This window comes from Oncorhynchus keta, chromosome 14 (assembly GCF_023373465.1).
Source record: "Oncorhynchus keta strain PuntledgeMale-10-30-2019 chromosome 14, Oket_V2, whole genome shotgun sequence".
Taxonomy (NCBI): Eukaryota; Metazoa; Chordata; class Actinopteri; order Salmoniformes; family Salmonidae; genus Oncorhynchus; species Oncorhynchus keta.
Window position 1 is genome coordinate 2699559 of NC_068434.1, and position 18458 is coordinate 2718016.

At 47.5% G+C, this 18458-nt stretch overlaps 1 protein-coding gene across 1 annotated transcript in view; it reads left to right on the forward strand.

Moving 5' to 3' along the window:
* The window catches only part of mtmr12 (myotubularin related protein 12), a 36153-nt gene extending 17695 nt beyond the window's left edge, over positions 1-18458 (forward strand). Inside the window, exons 7-16 of the mRNA XM_052460832.1 lie at positions 4105-4228; positions 4423-4498; positions 4670-4767; positions 5038-5241; positions 6932-7002; positions 8800-8972; positions 9250-9426; positions 15396-15554; positions 16163-16425; positions 17664-18458. Of these exons, the coding sequence (XP_052316792.1) occupies positions 4105-4228; positions 4423-4498; positions 4670-4767; positions 5038-5241; positions 6932-7002; positions 8800-8972; positions 9250-9426; positions 15396-15554; positions 16163-16425; positions 17664-18018 (1700 nt within the window). The 3' untranslated portion in view covers positions 18019-18458. The remainder of the gene's footprint in view (positions 1-4104; positions 4229-4422; positions 4499-4669; positions 4768-5037; positions 5242-6931; positions 7003-8799; positions 8973-9249; positions 9427-15395; positions 15555-16162; positions 16426-17663) is intronic.

Below are 18458 nucleotides of genomic sequence, written 5' to 3' on the forward strand. Positions count from 1 at the left end.
ACATGTCAAAATGTCAGCACATGTCAAAATGTCAAAATGTCAGTACATGTCAAAATGTCAGCACATGTCAGCACATGTCAAAATGTCAGCACATGTCAAAATGTCAGCACATGTCAAAATGTCAGTACATGTCAAAATGTCAACACATGTCAATGTCAGCACATGTCAAAATGTCAGCACATGTCAGCACATGTCAAAATGTCAAAATGTCAACACATGTCAATGTCAGCACATGTCAAAATGTCAGCACATGTCAGCACATGTCAAAATGTCAAAATGTCAGTACATGTCAAAATGTCAGCACATGTCAGCACATGTCAAAATGTCAGCACATGTCAAAATGTCAGCACATGTCAGCACATGTCAAAATGTCAGTACATGTCAAAATGTCAACACATGTCAATGTCAGCACATGTCAAAATGTCAGCACATGTCAGCACATGTCAAAATGTCAGCACATGTCAGCACATGTCAAAATGTCAGCACATGTCAAAATGTCAACACATGTCAGCACATGTCAAAATGTCAGCACATGTCAGCACATGTCAAAATGTCAGCACATGTCAAAATGTCAGCACATGTCAAAATGTCAGCACATGTCAAAATGTCAGCACATGTCAAAATGTCAAAATGTCAGTACATGTCAAAATGTCAGCACATGTCAGCACATGTCAAAATGTCAGCACATGTCAAAATGTCAGTACATGTCAAAATGTCAGCACATGTCAAAATGTCAGCACATGTCAAAATGTCAGCACATGTCAAAATGTCAGCACATGTCAGCACATGTCAAAATGTCAGCACATGTCAAAATGTCAGCACATGTCAAAATGTCAGCACATGTCAAAATGTCAGCACATGTCAGCACATGTCAACACATGTCAGCACATGTCAAAATGTCAGCACATGTCAAAATGTCAGCACATGTCAAAATGTCAGCACATGTCAGCACATGTCAAAATGTCAGCACATGTCAAAATGTCAGCACATGTCAAAATGTCAGCACATGTCAAAATGGCAGCACATTACATGTCGAAATGTCAAAATGTGATATAATGTATATTGATATATACTGTTATTGTACTGTAATATGCAGTTCACTTGTCATTGGAAGGAAGCACATCGCAACATGTTTGGTACCATTGATGCCAACTGGTGAACGCTGGCACCTTTAAACCGGCCTCTGAGACACCATGGTTTATAATGGTCAGTAATTATGTCCCTCATCTCTGAGACACCATGGTTTATAATGGTCAGTAATTATGTCCCTCGTCTCTGAGACACCATGGTTTATAATGGTCAGTAATTATGTCCCTCATCTCATCTGAGACACCATGGTTTATAATGGTCAGTAATTATGTCCCTCGTCTCTGAGACACCATGGTTTATAATGGTCAGTAATTATGTCCCTCATCTCATCTGAGACACCATGGTCTCCTCTCTCTCAAAGAGACACCATGGTTTATAATGGTCAGTAATTATGTCCCTCATCTCATCAGAGACACCATGGTTTATAATGGTCAGTAATTATGTCCCTCGTCTCTGAGACACCATGGTTTACAATGGTCAGTAATTATGTCCCTCATCTCATCAGAGACACCATGGTTTATAATGGTCAGTAATTATGTCCCTCGTCTCTGAGACACCATGGTTTATAATGGTCAGTAATTATGTCCCTCATCTCATCTGAGACACCATGGTTTATAATGGTCAGTAATTATGTCCCTCATCTCATCAGAGACACCATGGTTTACAATGGTCAGTAATTATGTCCCTCATCTCATCTGAGACACCATGGTTTACAATGGTCAGTAATTATGTCCCTCGTCTCATCAGAGACACCATGGTTTATAATGGTCAGTAATTATGTCCCTCGTCTCTGAGACACCATGGTTTACAATGGTTAGTAATTATGTCCCTCATCTCATCAGAGACACCATGGTTTACAATGGTCAGTAATTATGTCCCTCGTCTCATCAGAGACACCATGGTTTATAATGGTCAGTAATTATGTCCCTCGTCTCTGAGACACCATGGTTTACAATGGTTAGTAATTATGTCCCTCATCTCATCAGAGACACCATGGTTTACAATGGTCAGTAATTATGTCCCTCATCTCATCAGAGACACCATGGTTTATAATGGTCAGTAATTATGTCCCTCGTCTCTGAGACACCATGGTTTACAATGGTCAGTAATTATGTCCCTCATCTCATCAGAGACACCATGGTTTGCAATGGTCAGTAATTATGTCCCTCATCTCATCAGAGACACCATGGTCTCCTCTCTCTCATCAGAGACACCATGGTTTACAATGGTCAGTAATTATGTCCCTCGTCTCATCAGAGACACCATGGTTTACAATGGTCAGTAATTATGTCCCTCATCTCATCAGAGACACCATGGTTTATAATGGTCAGTAATTATGTCCCTCGTCTCTGAGACACCATGGTTTACAATGGTCAGTAATTATGTCCCTCATCTCATCAGAGACACCATGGTTTGCAATGGTCAGTAATTATGTCCCTCATCTCATCAGAGACACCATGGTCTCCTCTCTCTCATCAGAGACACCATGGTTTACAATGGTCAGTAATTATGTCCCTCATCTCATCAGAGACACCATGGTTTGCAATGGTCAGTAATTATGTCCCTCATCTCATCAGAGACTACTTCTCTTGGTCTTCCTCTCCTTTGTCCTCCACGCTGTCTCCCTCTCCCTGCCACTCTTCTATCCCCACCAACCTGTCTCCCTCTCCCTGCCACTCTTCTATCCCCACCAACCTGTCTCCCTCTCCCTGACACTCTTCTACCCCACCAACCTGTCTCCCTCTCCCTGCCACTCTTCTATCCCCACCAACCTGTCTCCCTCTCCCTGACAACCTTCTATCCCCACCAACCTGTCTCCCTCTCCCTGCCACTCTTCTATCCCCACCAACCTGTCTCCCTGCCACTCTTCTATCCCCACCAACCTGTCTCCCTCTCCCTGCCACTCTTCTTTCCCCACCAACCTGTCTCCCTGCCTCTCTTCTATCCCCACCAACCTGTCTCCCTGCCACTCTTCTATCCCCACCAACCTGTCTCCCTGCCACTCTTCTATCCCCACCAACCTGTCTCCCTGCCACTCTTCTATCCCCACCAACCTGTCTCCCTGACACTCTTCTATCCCCACCAACCTGTCTCCCTCTCCCTGCCACTCTTCTATCCCCACCAACCTGTCTCCCTGCCACTCTTCTATCCCCACCAACCTGTCTCCCTCTCCCTGCCACTCTTCTATCCCCACCAACCTGTCTCCCTCTCCCTGCCTCTCTTCTATCCCCACCAACCTGTCTCCCTCTCCCTGCCACTCTTCTATCCCCACCAACCTGTCTCCCTCTCCCTGCCACTCTTCTATCCCCACCAACCTGTCTCCCTCTCCCTGCCACTCTTCTATCCCCACCAACCTGTCTCCCTCTCCCTGCCTCTCTTCTATCCCCACCAACCTGTCTCCCTGACACTCTTCTACCCCACCAACCTGTATCCCTCTCCCTGCCACTCTTCTTTGCCCCACCAACCTGTCTCCCTTGATCCTTGTTTACAAACTAAATCATTCCCGAAGCCGTCCTCTTTTTGTCTGTTTGGTAACGAGACTAAAAACATGACTCGTGGGTCGGCTTTCAGATGTGTTTGGAATGATTAAATATCCTGCTGAGATTTTCTATAGGTTTCAGTCTATCGTTCTCTAACCTGGCTAGCTTCCGGGGTTAAGTGGGGCGGGTGTTAAGAATCGCGGATTGGCGTTTCGGAGGACGCATGATTCAACCTTCGCCTCCCGAGCCCGTTGGGGAGTTGCAGCGATGAGACGATCAAAAAATAAATAAATGTCAATCTAGAATGTTGACCGGAAACCATGACGATGACTAATACAGTTGTAGTCTCAGATCTGTCTCGGATGTGTATGATCTGTAGAGAGCCATTGTAAGTAACACTGACTTTTGTGTTTTCCAGAGATGCAGAGAAATGCAGATTACATAGATGGAAATGCTGTCCAGCGTGGTGACTGTGACCTGTGACACACTGGGGGGACGGGACACATTGTAAATGACAGTACCTTGTGTTTTCCAGAGGCGCAGAGGAATAAGCAGACTGTGATGTTTGACTCCGTGGAGGACTGGACTCAAGACATGAAGAGAACTAAAGGAAACTGTAGAGTGGTGTCGGAGAACAGCAACTTTGCGCTCTCTCCAAAGTACGGACATTTTTTATTTTTTTATTTTAAACATCTGACCAACGCTGTAGGAAATATAACTGCTGTTTCATGCTATTTACGTCTCAAGACGTTGTATCCTGATCAACATGCTGTTGGTTGAAGTCGTTCTCTTGGATTCCTCTCTTTCCTGTTGTATCATGTTATGAGTAAACCAAAACGTCTATTTCCTGCAGGTTGCCTCAGTATTTTATAGTCCCAAAAAACGTCTCGGACGAAGACTTGACTAAGTACCAGGGAAAGGGATTACCGGTAAGTGTCGGGTTTTTATTGATTTATTTTGTTTAATTTTTTTTAAGTCGTTTTTTGTCTGGTACTTGATTTATATTGAATGTATGTTAATTATATGACCGTAACTATTCACTGTATTGGGGTCAGTGTACAAATAAATAAATGAATGTATTTGATAATGTCTGTTTTCAGATGTGGTGCTGGTCTCATCATAGTGGCTGTGCCTTGTTTAAAACCGCCTCGATACCCCTGGTACAAGAGGACAACGTCCCACAAACCTACATGGAGAAGTAAAAGACTTCCTGATTGGTTACATCGTATTGAGTATCGTCTGTGTTTTTAATAGTGATTAATACTTATGTATTGATTTTGATAAGTTGTGATTTTATGACTTTTTTCCAGTCCTACCCTTTAAGTGTGTGTGTGTGTGTGTGTGTGTGTTGTACCGACTGTTGTGTAACACTGTGAGGTGTGTGTGTGTGTGTTGTACCGACTGTTGTGTAACACTGTGAGGTGTGTGTTGTACCGACTGTTGTGTAACACTGTGAGGTGTGTTGCAGAATGCTGACGGCAGTGGCTCACAACCACCTGTACTCCGTGAAGACAGAAGACCTGTCCGACACACTGCCCACCGTTCAGGACATCCTGTTGTCTTACAACAAATTCAAACAGTTCTTCCTCATCGACAATACAACCGAGTTCTGGATGTCCGATATGAAATGGTACTCCTCACTGGACAACTGTGGATGGCTGGACATCATCAGGTGAGATTTGAAAACCAAACTATTGTTTTTTTAATTTTTTAATCATGTTTACTCGGCGGCCAGTTTATTAGGTACACCGAGCCGTTCGCTCCTCCAGGCTGTGAGCCGGGTGGTTTGCTCTATAAAACAGGCCTCGCTACTGTTCGGTTGAACGTAAAACTAGTGACCTAAGAGACTTTGAGGTATGATCGTCGGTGCCAGGCGAGCCGGATTCGGTATCTCAGAAACGTCCGGCCTCCTGGTTCTTTCAATGCACCACAGTGTCTAGGCTTTACGGAGAATAGTAGGACCAACAAAACATCCAGTCAGAAGTCGAAGGAGAAAAGCAGGAATCATGCAACCTAACAGGCGGGCCACAACTGCAGTACAACAGTGGTGTGCAGAACGGCATCCCAGAATGCACAACTCGTCGCTCCTTGTCACTGATTGGCTATTGCAGCAGACGACCACCCCGGGGTTCCTCTCCTATCAGCTAAAAACAAGAAGGAACTGCTCCAGTGGACACGACAACATCAACACTGGACAATTGAAGAGTGGGGGAAAAACCATTGCCTGGTCCGACGAATCACGGTTCCTGTTGCATCATTCTGATGGCAGAGTCAGGATTTGGCGTGCATGGACCCATCCTGCCTGGTGGCGGTGGTGTACCCGTGTGGAGAATGTTTTCCTTGCTAAAGTTAGGTCCCTAGATACCAATCGAGAAATGTTTTTGAATGCCATACCTTGTAGAATCCATACTCCTGAAGAATTCAGGCTGTTCTGGAGACGGGGGAGGGGGGGTCTGACTCTACAAGATGGGTGTGACTAATCAAATGGCCACTGAGTATTTGACCAGTGTTACCAATGTATTTGTTTAGGATCATGTCTCACACGCAGTGCCAATGTCTCGTCTCACACGCAGTGCCAATGTCTCGTCTCACGCGCAGTGCCAATGTCTCGTCTCACACGCAGTGCCAATGTCTCGTCTCACACGCAGTGCCAATGTCTCGTCTCACGCGCAGTGCCAATGTCTCGTCTCACGCGGAGTGCCAATGTCTCGTCTCACGCGGAGTGCCAATGTCTCGTCTCACGCGGAGTGCCAATGTCTCGTCTCACGCGGAGTGCCAATGTCTCGTCTCACGCGCAGTGCCAATGCGCAGTGCCAATGTCTCGTCTCACGCGCAGTGCCAATGTCTCGTCACGCGCAGTGCCAATGTCGCGCAGTGCCAATGTCTCGTCTCCAATGTCTCGTCTCACGCGCAGTGCCAATGTCTCGTCTCACGCGCAGTGCCAATGTCTCGTCTCACGCGCAGTGCCAATGTCTCGTCTCACGCGCAGTGCCAATGTCTCGTCTCACGCGCAGTGCCAATGTCTCGTCTCACGCGGAGTGCCAATGTCTCGTCTCACGCGGAGTGCCAATGTCTCGTCTCACGCGCCGTGCCAATGTCTCGTCTCACGCGCCGTGCCAATGTCTCGTCTCACGCGCCGTGCCAATGTCTCGTCTCACGCGCCGTGCCAATGTCTCGTCTCACGCGCCGTGCCAATGTCTCGTCTCACGCGCCGTGCCAATGTCTCGTCTCACGCGCCGTGCCAATGTCTCGTCTCACGCGCCGTGCCAATGTCTCGTCTCACGCGCCGTGCCAATGTCTCGTCTCACGCGCCGTGCCAATGTCTCGTCTCACGCGCCGTGCCAATGTCTTGTGTGTTGCAGACAGTGTCTCCAGAAGGCCGTGGAGGTAGTTGAGAGCCTGGAAAAGGAAAACACAAATGTTCTCATTATGGGTAAGGACTATTTGAGGAAGGTTGTATTTTATTTGACGAGGGGTTTGGCCACACAGATCCTGTGTCCTGTCCTGTTGTTTGATATATATTTGTATTTGCTTTAACATTTGTCCCACGATGATACTCAGGAGAGGATGTTGCTGAGTTGACTATCCTCCTGGTTCTATAAAAACAATTAAACGAATTGAAGGCAGACTCCGCTAAATGACATTGCCGCGAGCAGCTCCGGTGATATTGAGATAGGCGGAGATGCAAGACATTCAGTCACACACAGTATCTGCTGTTTACAGTACCAAAACAACAGAGAAGTTGACCCTTGCGCTTCAATGCTCTTAGTCGTTGAAGAAATTGACCCACTATGCTGCTGTACTTTCTGTGTCTACGTCATGTCGCTGAGTCTACCGTTAAATATGTGTTTGTGTTACAGAGGTATATATGGTATAATATCAGAGGAGGCTGGTTAGGACCTGTACTGGGTCCTACCTCCTATATTGTATAATACCAGAGGAGGCTGGTTAGGACCTGTACTGGGTCCTACCTCCTATATTGGATAATATCAGAGGAGGCTGGTTAGGACCTGTACTGGGTCCTACCTCTATGTTGTATAATACCAGAGGAGGCTGGTTAGGACCTGTACTGGGTCCTACCTCTATATTGTATAGTATAATATCAGAGGAGGCTGGTTAGGACCTGTACTGGGTCCTACCTCTATATTGTATGTATCAGAGGAGGCTGGTTAGGAGCTGTACTGGGTCCTACCTCTATATTGTATAATACCAGAGGAGGCTAGGACCTGTACTGGGTCCTACCTCCTATATTGTATAATACCAGAGGAGGCTGGTTAGGACCTGTACTGGGTCCTACCTCCTATATTGTATAATACCAGAGGAGGCTAGGACCTGTACTGGGTCCTACCTCTATATTGTATAATACCAGAGGAGGCTGGTTAGGACCTGTACTGGGTCCTACCTCCTATATTGTATAATACCAGAGGAGGCTGGTTAGGACCTGTACTGGGTCCTACCTCTATATGGGATAATATCAGAGGAGGCTGGTTAGGACCTGTACTGGGTCCTACCTCCTATATTGTATAATACCAGAGGAGGCTGGTTAGGACCTGTACTGGGTCCTACCTCCTATATTGTATAATACCAGAGGAGGCTGGTTAGGAGCTGTACTGGGTCCTACCTCTATATTGTATAATACCAGAGGAGGCTAGGACCTGTACTGGGTCCTACCTCCTATATTGTATAATACCAGAGGAGGCTAGGACCTGTACTGGGTCCTACCTCCTATATTGTATAATACCAGAGGAGGCTGGTTAGGACCTGTACTGGGTCCTACCTCTATATTGTATAATACCAGAGGAGGCTGGTTAGGAGCTGTACTGGGTCCTACCTCTATATTGTATAATACCAGAGGAGGCTGGTTAGGAGCTGTACTGGGTCCTACCTCCTATATTGTATAATACCAGAGGAGGCTAGGACCTGTACTGGGTCCTACCTCCTATATTGTATAATACCAGAGGAGGCTGGTTAGGACCTGTACTGGGTCCTACCTCTATATTGTATAATACCAGAGGAGGCTGGTTAGGACCTGTACTGGGTCCTACCTCCTATATTGTATAATACCAGAGGAGGCTGGTTAGGACCTGTACTGGGTCCTACCTCCTATATTGTATAATACCAGAGGAGGCTGGTTAGGACCTGTACTGGGTCCTACCTCCTATATTGTATAATACCAGAGGAGGCTGGTTAGGACCTGTACTGGGTGTTAGATTGTGTTGTATTTTTCCAGAGGAGGGCGGTTCAGACCTGTGCTGTGTGGTCTCCAGCCTGGTCCAGTTGATGTTGGACCCCTACTACAGAACTCTTCTGGGCTTCCAGAGTCTGGTGCAGAAGGAGTGGGTAGCAGGAGGACATGCTTTCCTAGATCGCTCCAACCATCTACACCTCAAGGACAAGGTGGAGGTAGGATCCGGGTGTCCTGTTTTTGTTTATTCTGTTTTCTGACAATTAAACCAGCCATCCAAACCTTGATTCTTCCGCCTCCCTCTCAAAGCTTATTGGAGGAAAGGCTCAAGTCCCTCCCCTTGACATCCTCCTCCAATGAGCTCTGAGAAGGAGAGGAATTTAAGAATCAAGGACTGTAGGAGGAATCAAGGATTTGAGACCAGCGGTATGTTTAAAAAAAAAAAAAAACTGTAGTGTATAGGTGACAACCGTGTCCCTCTGTCTGTTCTCTCAGAGCCAGTCTCCAGTGTTCCTGCTCTTCCTGGAGTGTGTGTGGCAGCTACAGCAGCAGCATGGTCCGGCCTTCCAGTTCTCAGAGACCTACCTGACCGTGCTGTCTGACAGCGTCCATATTCCGGTCTTCACCACCTTCCTCTTTAACAACGATGGTCACAGAGACAGCTTACTCAGGGTAAAGACACAGGCAGGCAGGGACACACATTACCAATACAGCAGCTTACTCAGGGTAAAGAAGCAGGCAGGCAGGGACACACATTACCAATACAGCAGCTTACTCAGGGTAAAGACACAGGCAGGCAGGCACACACATTACCAATACAGCAGCTTACTCAGGGTAAAGACGCAGGCAGGCAGGGACACACATTACCAATACAGCAGCTTACTCAGGGTAAAGACTCAGGCAGGCAGGGACACACATTACCAATACAGCAGCTTACTCAGGGTAAAGACACAGGCAGGCAGGCACACACATTACCAATACAGCAGCTTACTCAGGGTAAAGACGCAGGCAGGCAGGGACACACATTACCAATACAGCAGCTTACTCAGGGTAAAGACACAGGCAGGCAGGGACACACATTACCAATACAGCAGCTTACTCAGGGTAAAGACGCAGGCAGGCAGGGACACACATTACCAATACAGCAGCTTACTCAGGGTAAAGACGCAGGCAGGCAGGCAGGCACCCACATTACCAATACAGCAGCTTACTCAGGGTAAAGACGCAGGCAGGCAGGCAGGCACACACATTACCAATACAGCAGCTTACTCAGGGTAAAGACACATGCAGGCAGGCAGGGACACACATTACCAATACAGCAGCTTACTCAGGGTAAAGACACATGCAGGCAGGGACACACATTATCAATACAGCAGCTTACTCAGGGTAAAGACGCAGGCAGGCAGGCAGGGACACACATTACCAATACAGCAGCTTACTCAGGGTAAAGACACAGGCAGGCACACACATTACCAATACAGCAGCTTACTCAGGGTAAAGACACAGGCAGGCAGGCAGGGACACACATTACCAATACAGCAGCTTACTCAGGGTAAAGACACAGGCAGGCAGGCAGGGACACACATTACCAATACAGCAGCTTACTCAGGGTAAAGACACAGGCAGGCAGGCACACACATTACCAATACAGCAGCTTACTCAGGGTAAAGACACAGGCAGGCAGGCAGGGACACACATTACCAATACAGCAGCTTACTCAGGGTAAAGACACAGGCAGGCAGGCACACACATTACCAATACAGCAGCTTACTCAGGGTAAAGACACAGGCAGGCAGGGACACACATTACCAATACAGCAGCTTACTCAGGGTAAAGACACATGCAGGCAGGCGCACTCATTACCAATACAGCATGTTTTCTCTAGGCTGTCTACAAACCACTCTGCAGTTGTTAGGCTTACAAACCACTCTGCAGTAGTTAGACCAACAAACCACTCTGCAGTAGTTAGACCAACAAACCACTCTGCAGTAGTTAGACCAACAAACCACTCTGCAGTAGTTAGACCAACAAACCACTCTGCAGTAGTTAGGCCTACAAACCACTGCAGTAGTTAGACCTACAAACCACTCTGCAGTAGTTAGGCCTACAAACCACTTTGCAGTAGTTAGACCGACAAACCACTTTGCAGTAGTTAGACCGACAAACCACTCTGCAGTAGTTAGACCGACAAACCACTCTGCAGTAGTTAGACCGACAAACCACTCTGCAGTAGTTAGACCGACAAACCACTCTGCAGTAGTTAGACCGACAAACCACTCTGCAGTAGTTAGACCGACAAACCACTCTGCTGTAGTTAGACCGACAAACCACTCTGCAGTAGTTAGACCGACAAACCACTCTGCAGTAGTTAGACCGACAAACCACTCTGCAGTAGTTAGACCGACAAACCACTCTGCAGTAGTTAGACCGACAAACCACTCTGCAGTAGTTAGACCGACAAACCACTCTGCAGTAGTTAGACCGACAAACCACTCTGCAGTAGTTAGACCGACAAACCACTCTGCAGTAGTTAGACCGACAAACCACTCTGCAGTAGTTAGACCGACAAACCACTCTGCAGTAGATAGACCGACAAACCACTCTGCAGTAGATAGACCTACAAACCACTCTGCAGTAGTTAGACCGACAAACCACTCTGCAGTAGTTAGACAGACAAACCACTCTGCAGTAGATAGACCTACAAACCACTCTGCAGTAGATAGACCGACAAACCACTCTGCAGTAGATAGACCGACAAACCACTCTGCAGTAGTTAGACCGACAAACCACTCTGCAGTAGTTAGACCGACAAACCACTCTGCAGTAGATAGACCGACAAACCACTCTGCAGTAGATAGACCGACAAACCACTCTGCAGTAGATAGACCGACAAACCACTCTGCAGTAGATAGACCGACAAACCACTCTGCAGTAGTTAGACCGACAAACCACTCTGCAGTAGTTAGACCGACAAACCACTCTGCAGTAGTTAGGCCTACAAACCACTCTGCAGTAGTTAGACCTACAAACCACTCTGCAGTAGATAGACCTACAAACCACTCTGCAGTAGTTAGACCGACAAACCACTAGATGCATGCCACTCTGCACATAACATTTGGCCACTCTGCAGTAGATCTACCGAACAACCACTCTGCAGTAGGATTGGACAAACCACTGAGTAGTTAGACCTGGTGTCTGGTAGTAGACCCTACCCACAAACCACTCTGCAGTTAGGCCTACAAACCACTCTGCAGTAGATAGACCTACCCACTCTGGTAGATGGATTGCCAGCATGAACCCTGGTGTGGATTGGATGAACCCCCTGGTGTGGATTGGATGAACCCCCTGGTGTGGATTGGATGAACCCCCTGGTGTGGATTGGATGAACCCCTGGTGTGGATTGGATGAACCCCTGGTGTGGATTGGATGAACCCCCTGGTGTGGATTGGATGAACCCCCTGGTGTGGATTGGATGAACCCCCTGGTGTGGATTGGATGAACCCCCTGGTGTGGATTGGATGAACCCCCTGGTGTGGATTGGATGAACCCCCTGGTGTGGATTGGATGTTCCTTTTCTTTAAGACTGTATACTGGAACAGTCACTACAGTTACAATAGTGTTATCAAATACCAGCATTTTACTCATGATACCAGGCCAAGTTATCACATCGCTTTGAGGCAAGCAACACTGAAGCATGCATGAGCGCATCAGCTGTTCCGGATGACTGTGTGATCATGTTCTCCGTAGCCGATGTGAGTAAGACCTTTAAACAGGTCAACATTCACAAGGCTGCAGGGCCAGATGGATTACCAGGATGTGTAATCTGAGCATGCGCTTGCAAACTGGCAAGTGTCTTCACTGACATTTTCAAGCTGTTCCTTGGTGTCCACATCACCAATAAACTATCATGGTCCAAACACTCCAAGACAGTCTTGAAGAGGGCACGACAACACCTTTTCCCCCTCAGAAGACTGAAAAGATTTGGTATGAGTCCTCAGATCCTCAAAAAGTTCTACAGCCGCACCATCGAGAGCATCCTGACTGGTTGCATCACCCCTGTATAAAGCCTCCACATTGACTCTGTACCGGTACCCCCTGTATATAGCCTCCACATTGACTCTGTACCAGTACCCCCTGTATATAGCCTCCACATTGACTCTGTACCAGTACCCCCTGTATATAGCCTCCACATTGACTCTGTACCAGTACCCCTGTATATAGCCTCCACATTGACTCTGTACCCCCTGTATATAGCCTCCACATTGACTCTGTACCGTTACCCCTGTATATAGCCTCCACATTGACTCTGTACCAGTACCCCCTGTATATAGCCTCCACATTGACTCTGTATATAGCCTCCACATTGACTCTGTACCCCCTGTATATAGCCTCCACATTGACTCTGTACCAGTACCCCCTGTATATAGCCTCCACATTGACTCTGTACCAGTACCCCTGTATATAGCCTCCACATTGACTCTGTACCAGTACCCCCTGTATATAGCCTCCACATTGACTCTGTACCAGTACCCCCTGTATATAGCCTCCACATTGACTCTGTACCCCTGTATATAGTACCCCTGTATATAGCCTCCACATTGACTCTGTACCAGTACCCCCTGTATATAGCCTCCACATTGACTCTGTACCGGTACCCCTGTATATAGCCTCCACATTGACTCTGTACCGGTACCCCTGTATATAGCCTCCACATTGACTCTGTACCAGTACCCCCTGTATATAGCCTCCACATTGACTCTGTACCAGTTCCCCCTGTATATAGCCTCCACATTGACTCTACCAGTACTCCCTGTATATATCCTCGCTACTGTTATTTTGTTGCTGTATAATAATTTTCTATTTGTTTATAACATTTTTTACTTCAGTTTATTTTTAGTAAGTACTCTTTTTTTCTTCTTGACTGCATTATTAAGGGCCTGTCAGTGAACATTTCACTGTGAGAACACTGTAACAGGTGAGAACACTGTAACAGGTTGTAACACGGCAACAGCAGGTTGTAACACGGCAACAGCAGGTTGTAACACGGCAACAGCAGGTTGTAACACGGCAACAGCAGGTTGTAACACGGCAACAGCAGGTTGTAGCACGGCAACAGCAGGTTGTAGCACGGCAACAGCAGGTTGTAGCACGGCAACAGCAGGTTGTAGCACGGCAACAGCAGGTTGTAGCACGGGGTTGTAGCACGAGGTTGTAGCACGAGGTTGTAGCACGAGGTTGTAGCACGGCAACAGCAGGTTGTGAGCAGGTTGTAACCTGTTATTTTTGGCAGGTTGTGATTTGTACAGCAGGTCGGATACTGTGAGCACGGCCTGTAGTGTAGATGACTAGACACCAGACCCCGTCTCTTCCAGCTGTGTTACCCTGTAGTGTAGATGACTAGACACCAGACCCCGTCTCTTCCAGCTGTGTTACCCTGTAGTGTAGATGACTAGACACCAGACCCCGTCTCTTCCAGCTGTGTTACCCTGTAGTGTAGATGACTAGACACCAGACCCCGTCTCTTCCAGCTGTGTTACCCTGTAGTGTAGATGACTAGACACCAGACCCGGTCTCTTCCAGCTGTGTTACCCTGTAGTGTAGATGACTAGACACCAGACCCGGTCTCTTCCAGCTGTGTTACCCTGTAGTGTAGATGACTAGACACCAGACCCCGTCTCTTCCAGCTGTGTTACCCTGTAGTGTAGATGACTAGACACCAGACCCCGTCTCTTCCAGCTGTGTTACCCTGTAGTGTAGATGACTAGACACCAGACCCCGTCTCTTCCAGCTGTGTTACCCTGTAGTGTAGATGACTAGACACCAGACCCCGTCTCTTCCAGCTGTGTTACCCTGTAGTGTAGATGACTAGACACCAGACCCCGTCTCTTCCAGCTGTGTTACCCTGTAGTGTAGATGACTAGACACCAGACCCCGTCTCTTCCAGCTGTGTTGTACCAGAACGTCCATGGCCAGTGGAGGCTGGTGTAGATGACTAAATCAGACCCGAGCTCATTCCAGCTGTCTTACCCTGTATGTAATTAATGGAACCAGACCCGGTCTCTTCCAGCTGTGTTACCCTGTAGTGTAGATGACTAGTTCCAGACCCCGTTCCATTAGCTGTGTTACCCTTCCAGTGTAGATGACTTCCACACCAGACCCGTTCTTCCAGCTGTGTTACCCTGTTCCATTACACCAGACCCGTTCCTTCCAGCTGTGTTACCCTGTGTCCATGACTGCAGACCCCGTTCCATTCCAGCTGTGTTCCATTGTAGATGACTAGTTCCATTGCCAGGCCCTGTTCCATTGCGGGCGTTCCATTGCCGGGCCGTTCCATTGCCGGGCCGTTCCATTCCAGCTGTGTTCCATTGTGTAGATGTTCCATTGCCGGGCCCGTTCCATTGCCGGGCCGTTCCATTGCACCAGGCCCCGTTCCATTGCCCTGGCGTTCCATGACTGCCGGGCCCCGTCCATTGCCAGGCTGTTCCATTGACCACCAGACCCGTTCCATTGCCGTGCTGTTACAGTGAGCCCGTCCTCCCTCCACCAGTCTCCACTTCTTCTGTGTACAGTAGGGTAAACAGCCTGTACCATATACAGTATGCCCACATACACCCAGCCTGACTGTTTGCTTGTCTTGGCAGGCCGAGTCACCCCACACACAAAGAAGCCCATTGAACTGCCCTACAGTGTGGGACTGGTCGGTGCAGTTTGACTGCAAGGCACAGGATCTCTTCACTAACCCTTTGTATACCGAGAAGCCCAAGCAGGAGACGTCTGTGAGGAAATCATACAGGCCCAGGGTACTCTCTCTTTCTGTCTCTCCCTCTCTCTCTCTCTCTCTCTCTCTCTCTTTCTGTCTCTTGCTCTGCCTTTCTGTCTCTCGCTCTGTCTCTCGCTCTGTCTCTCGCTCTGTCTCTCGCTCTGTCTCTCGCTCTTCTGTCTCTCAGCTCTGTCTCTCGCTCTGTCTCTCGCTCTGTCTGACTGCTCTGTCTTGGCAGCTCTGTCTCTCCTCTGTCTCTCGCTCTGTCTCTCGCTCTGTCTCTCGCTCTGTCTCTCTCTCTCGCTCTCTTCACTCTCTCTGTATACCGCTCTCTGTCTCTCGCTCTGTCTCTACAGGCTCTGTCTCTCGCTTCTGTCTCTCGCTCTGTCTCTCTCTCTGTCTCTCGCTCTGTCTCTCGCTCTGTCTCTCGCTCTGTCTCTCGCTCTGTCTCTCGCTCTGTCTCTCGCTCTGTCTCTCGCTCTGTCTCTCGCTCTGTCTCTCGCTCTGTCTGTCGCTCTTTCTGTCTGTCGCTCTTTCTGTCTGTCGCTGTCGCTGTCTCTCTCGCTCCATTCAACTGTAATAGTCAGTTTACTATATTCCAACATTATGCTGATCAAAATGTCTCTGTTCTTCTATATCTGCTTCCAGCACCTGCGTCAGCTGTCCCTGCCAAGCTCAGCCTTCAAGACCCCCCCTAAGAAGGGCTTCTTTAAAGACGAGGCGGACAACCTGAAGAAAATCCTCGGTGTAAAGAGGCTCAGTCGCTGGATGCTGTCTCCTTCCTCAGATTCCCCTCAGACCTCGTCTTCAGTCAGGGAGTTCTACGAGGCGTGGCAGACTAAACCATTGGACTACCACGGTCTGCTGCTGCCCTGCCTGGACGGTCCCTCCATACGCGTCTGGATGCAGAGGTACCTGCCCGTAGAGATGGACTTTCCCCCTAAAAAATATATTTTAACTTTTTGAAAACGGCCTAATTTGCATTGATAAGAGTCAGAAACATTTGTTATTTTAGTGTCAAAAATTGACCCACAACGTGTAAATAGGATAATTTTGGTCATAAAGACCAAAAACTGAGATTTTTGAGATGAAAACATTGTATGTTGGAATGAAGCGTACGGTAAAAGTTTTTGTTAGGTTCGTTTCAATCCACAGCTGACAGTACCCAAGTTATCATCAATTCAGAGCTGATTGTAATTACCCTGTTCAATTGGCTTTAACATTCAATATCCCTATTGGGCTATAGACCATCAATAAATTACACTATGTACATGGGACAATATTTGACAAGGTCAATGGCAAAAAAAAAAGAGAAATATATATTAATGACTGGTTCGATGACTGCATTGCTAGGCTGGTTCGATGACTGGAGTGCTAGGCTGGTTCGATGACTGGAATGCTAGGCTGGTTCAATGACTGGAATGCTAGGCTGGTTCGATGACTAGAATGCTAGGCTGGTTCGATGACTAGAATGCTAGGCTGGTTCGATGACTGGATTGCTAGGCTGGTTCGATGACTGGAATGCTAGGCTGGTTCAATGACTGGAATGCTAGGCTGGTTCGATGACTGGAATGCTAGGCTGGTTCGATACTATATCAATTGTAAAAATTCAAATACAAATATTGAAAGCATTTAATTAGACAACTAAAAGATGAGCAACATGGAAATATTGTCTCATTGACATTGTGGAAATTATTAACGGTCCATCACTCTTCCCGGAGATCGGCTATCCAAAGTCAAACCAACTTTTCCATGGTCGCACACCAGCCTGCTGAAGCTAATTGGTGAAATGATTTGGTTAACCACCTATGAACGCACCCGGGAACATATATCAACCCCCTCCCCCAAAAAAACCAACTTGCGTTTACGTTTGAATTCAGTCATGGCCGCAATAATTTCTTAACGAATTAAATATAAGATGAAATCAGGAAGTGCATCCATCGTTTAAACCTTTATTCCACCAAGAAAAAACCCTTGAACTTAGAAACCTATTTTGTGACATACTTGTTATATCTACAAATGAATTGTTTTATATAATAATAATACTATACCATATTTGATAGGTTTTTCCCTGACCAAGATCGCTACGATTTGAGTCACATTACTGGGATGTCCATCACTATTCTAGTGTTCTGTCTTTCTATGAAAGGTACCTGCGCTGGATCCATGACGTCCAGATCCTAGGAGGGGGTCCAGTGGCCATGCTGAGTAAAGTCTCTGAGATACTGGGGGAGGTTCAGGAGCTGCAGAGACAGCTCGATCGCCACGTCTGCAATTTAACCTCCAACCACAAGGGGGCGAGGCCAAGGGCCAAGACAGCGGCGGCGGTGATCGCAACCAGGTCTTCGGTGAGGCTGTCGTCGTCGTTCCCCTTCGTGACGTCGAGGAACTGGTCGTTCAAACCGGCCATACCGACCAGCCTGCTTCAGAGTCTCATGGTGACCGGGATGGCAGGAAACCTGGCCGATAGAGAGGATGATGGTGGCCCGGAGTCTCTGGTCTAGGATACACACAGTCCCCCTGTCTATCACAAACCCAATGGGGAGGTTTGGTTGGAGGCCTGTTACTGTACCTACGTACACTGGGACCTAAAGTGTTGGACCTGTCGTGGTGCTCACTGCTCAAAGCCATCGGTGACAGGACCATCATGTTCCTGCTTTAGACAGAGAAGGCCAAAGCTATATATCCTAATACCATTTGTGCACTACTGTGGCGAGCAACATTTTTTTTTAACCTGTTGCTTACAAACAAAACTGTGACTATGTCCCGTCTCTTGCTGAAAGGAAATCTTTAAAGAATTCCTAGTCCACAGTTGACTACCGTCCTGTTAAGAACAATAGAGCTGTCCGGTCTAAAATACATAACTACTGTAAAGCACTGAATAATTCATTACCATTTGTATGCCCTTTTTTTTTTATGAAATAAAAAAATGCTAGTCTCTCGA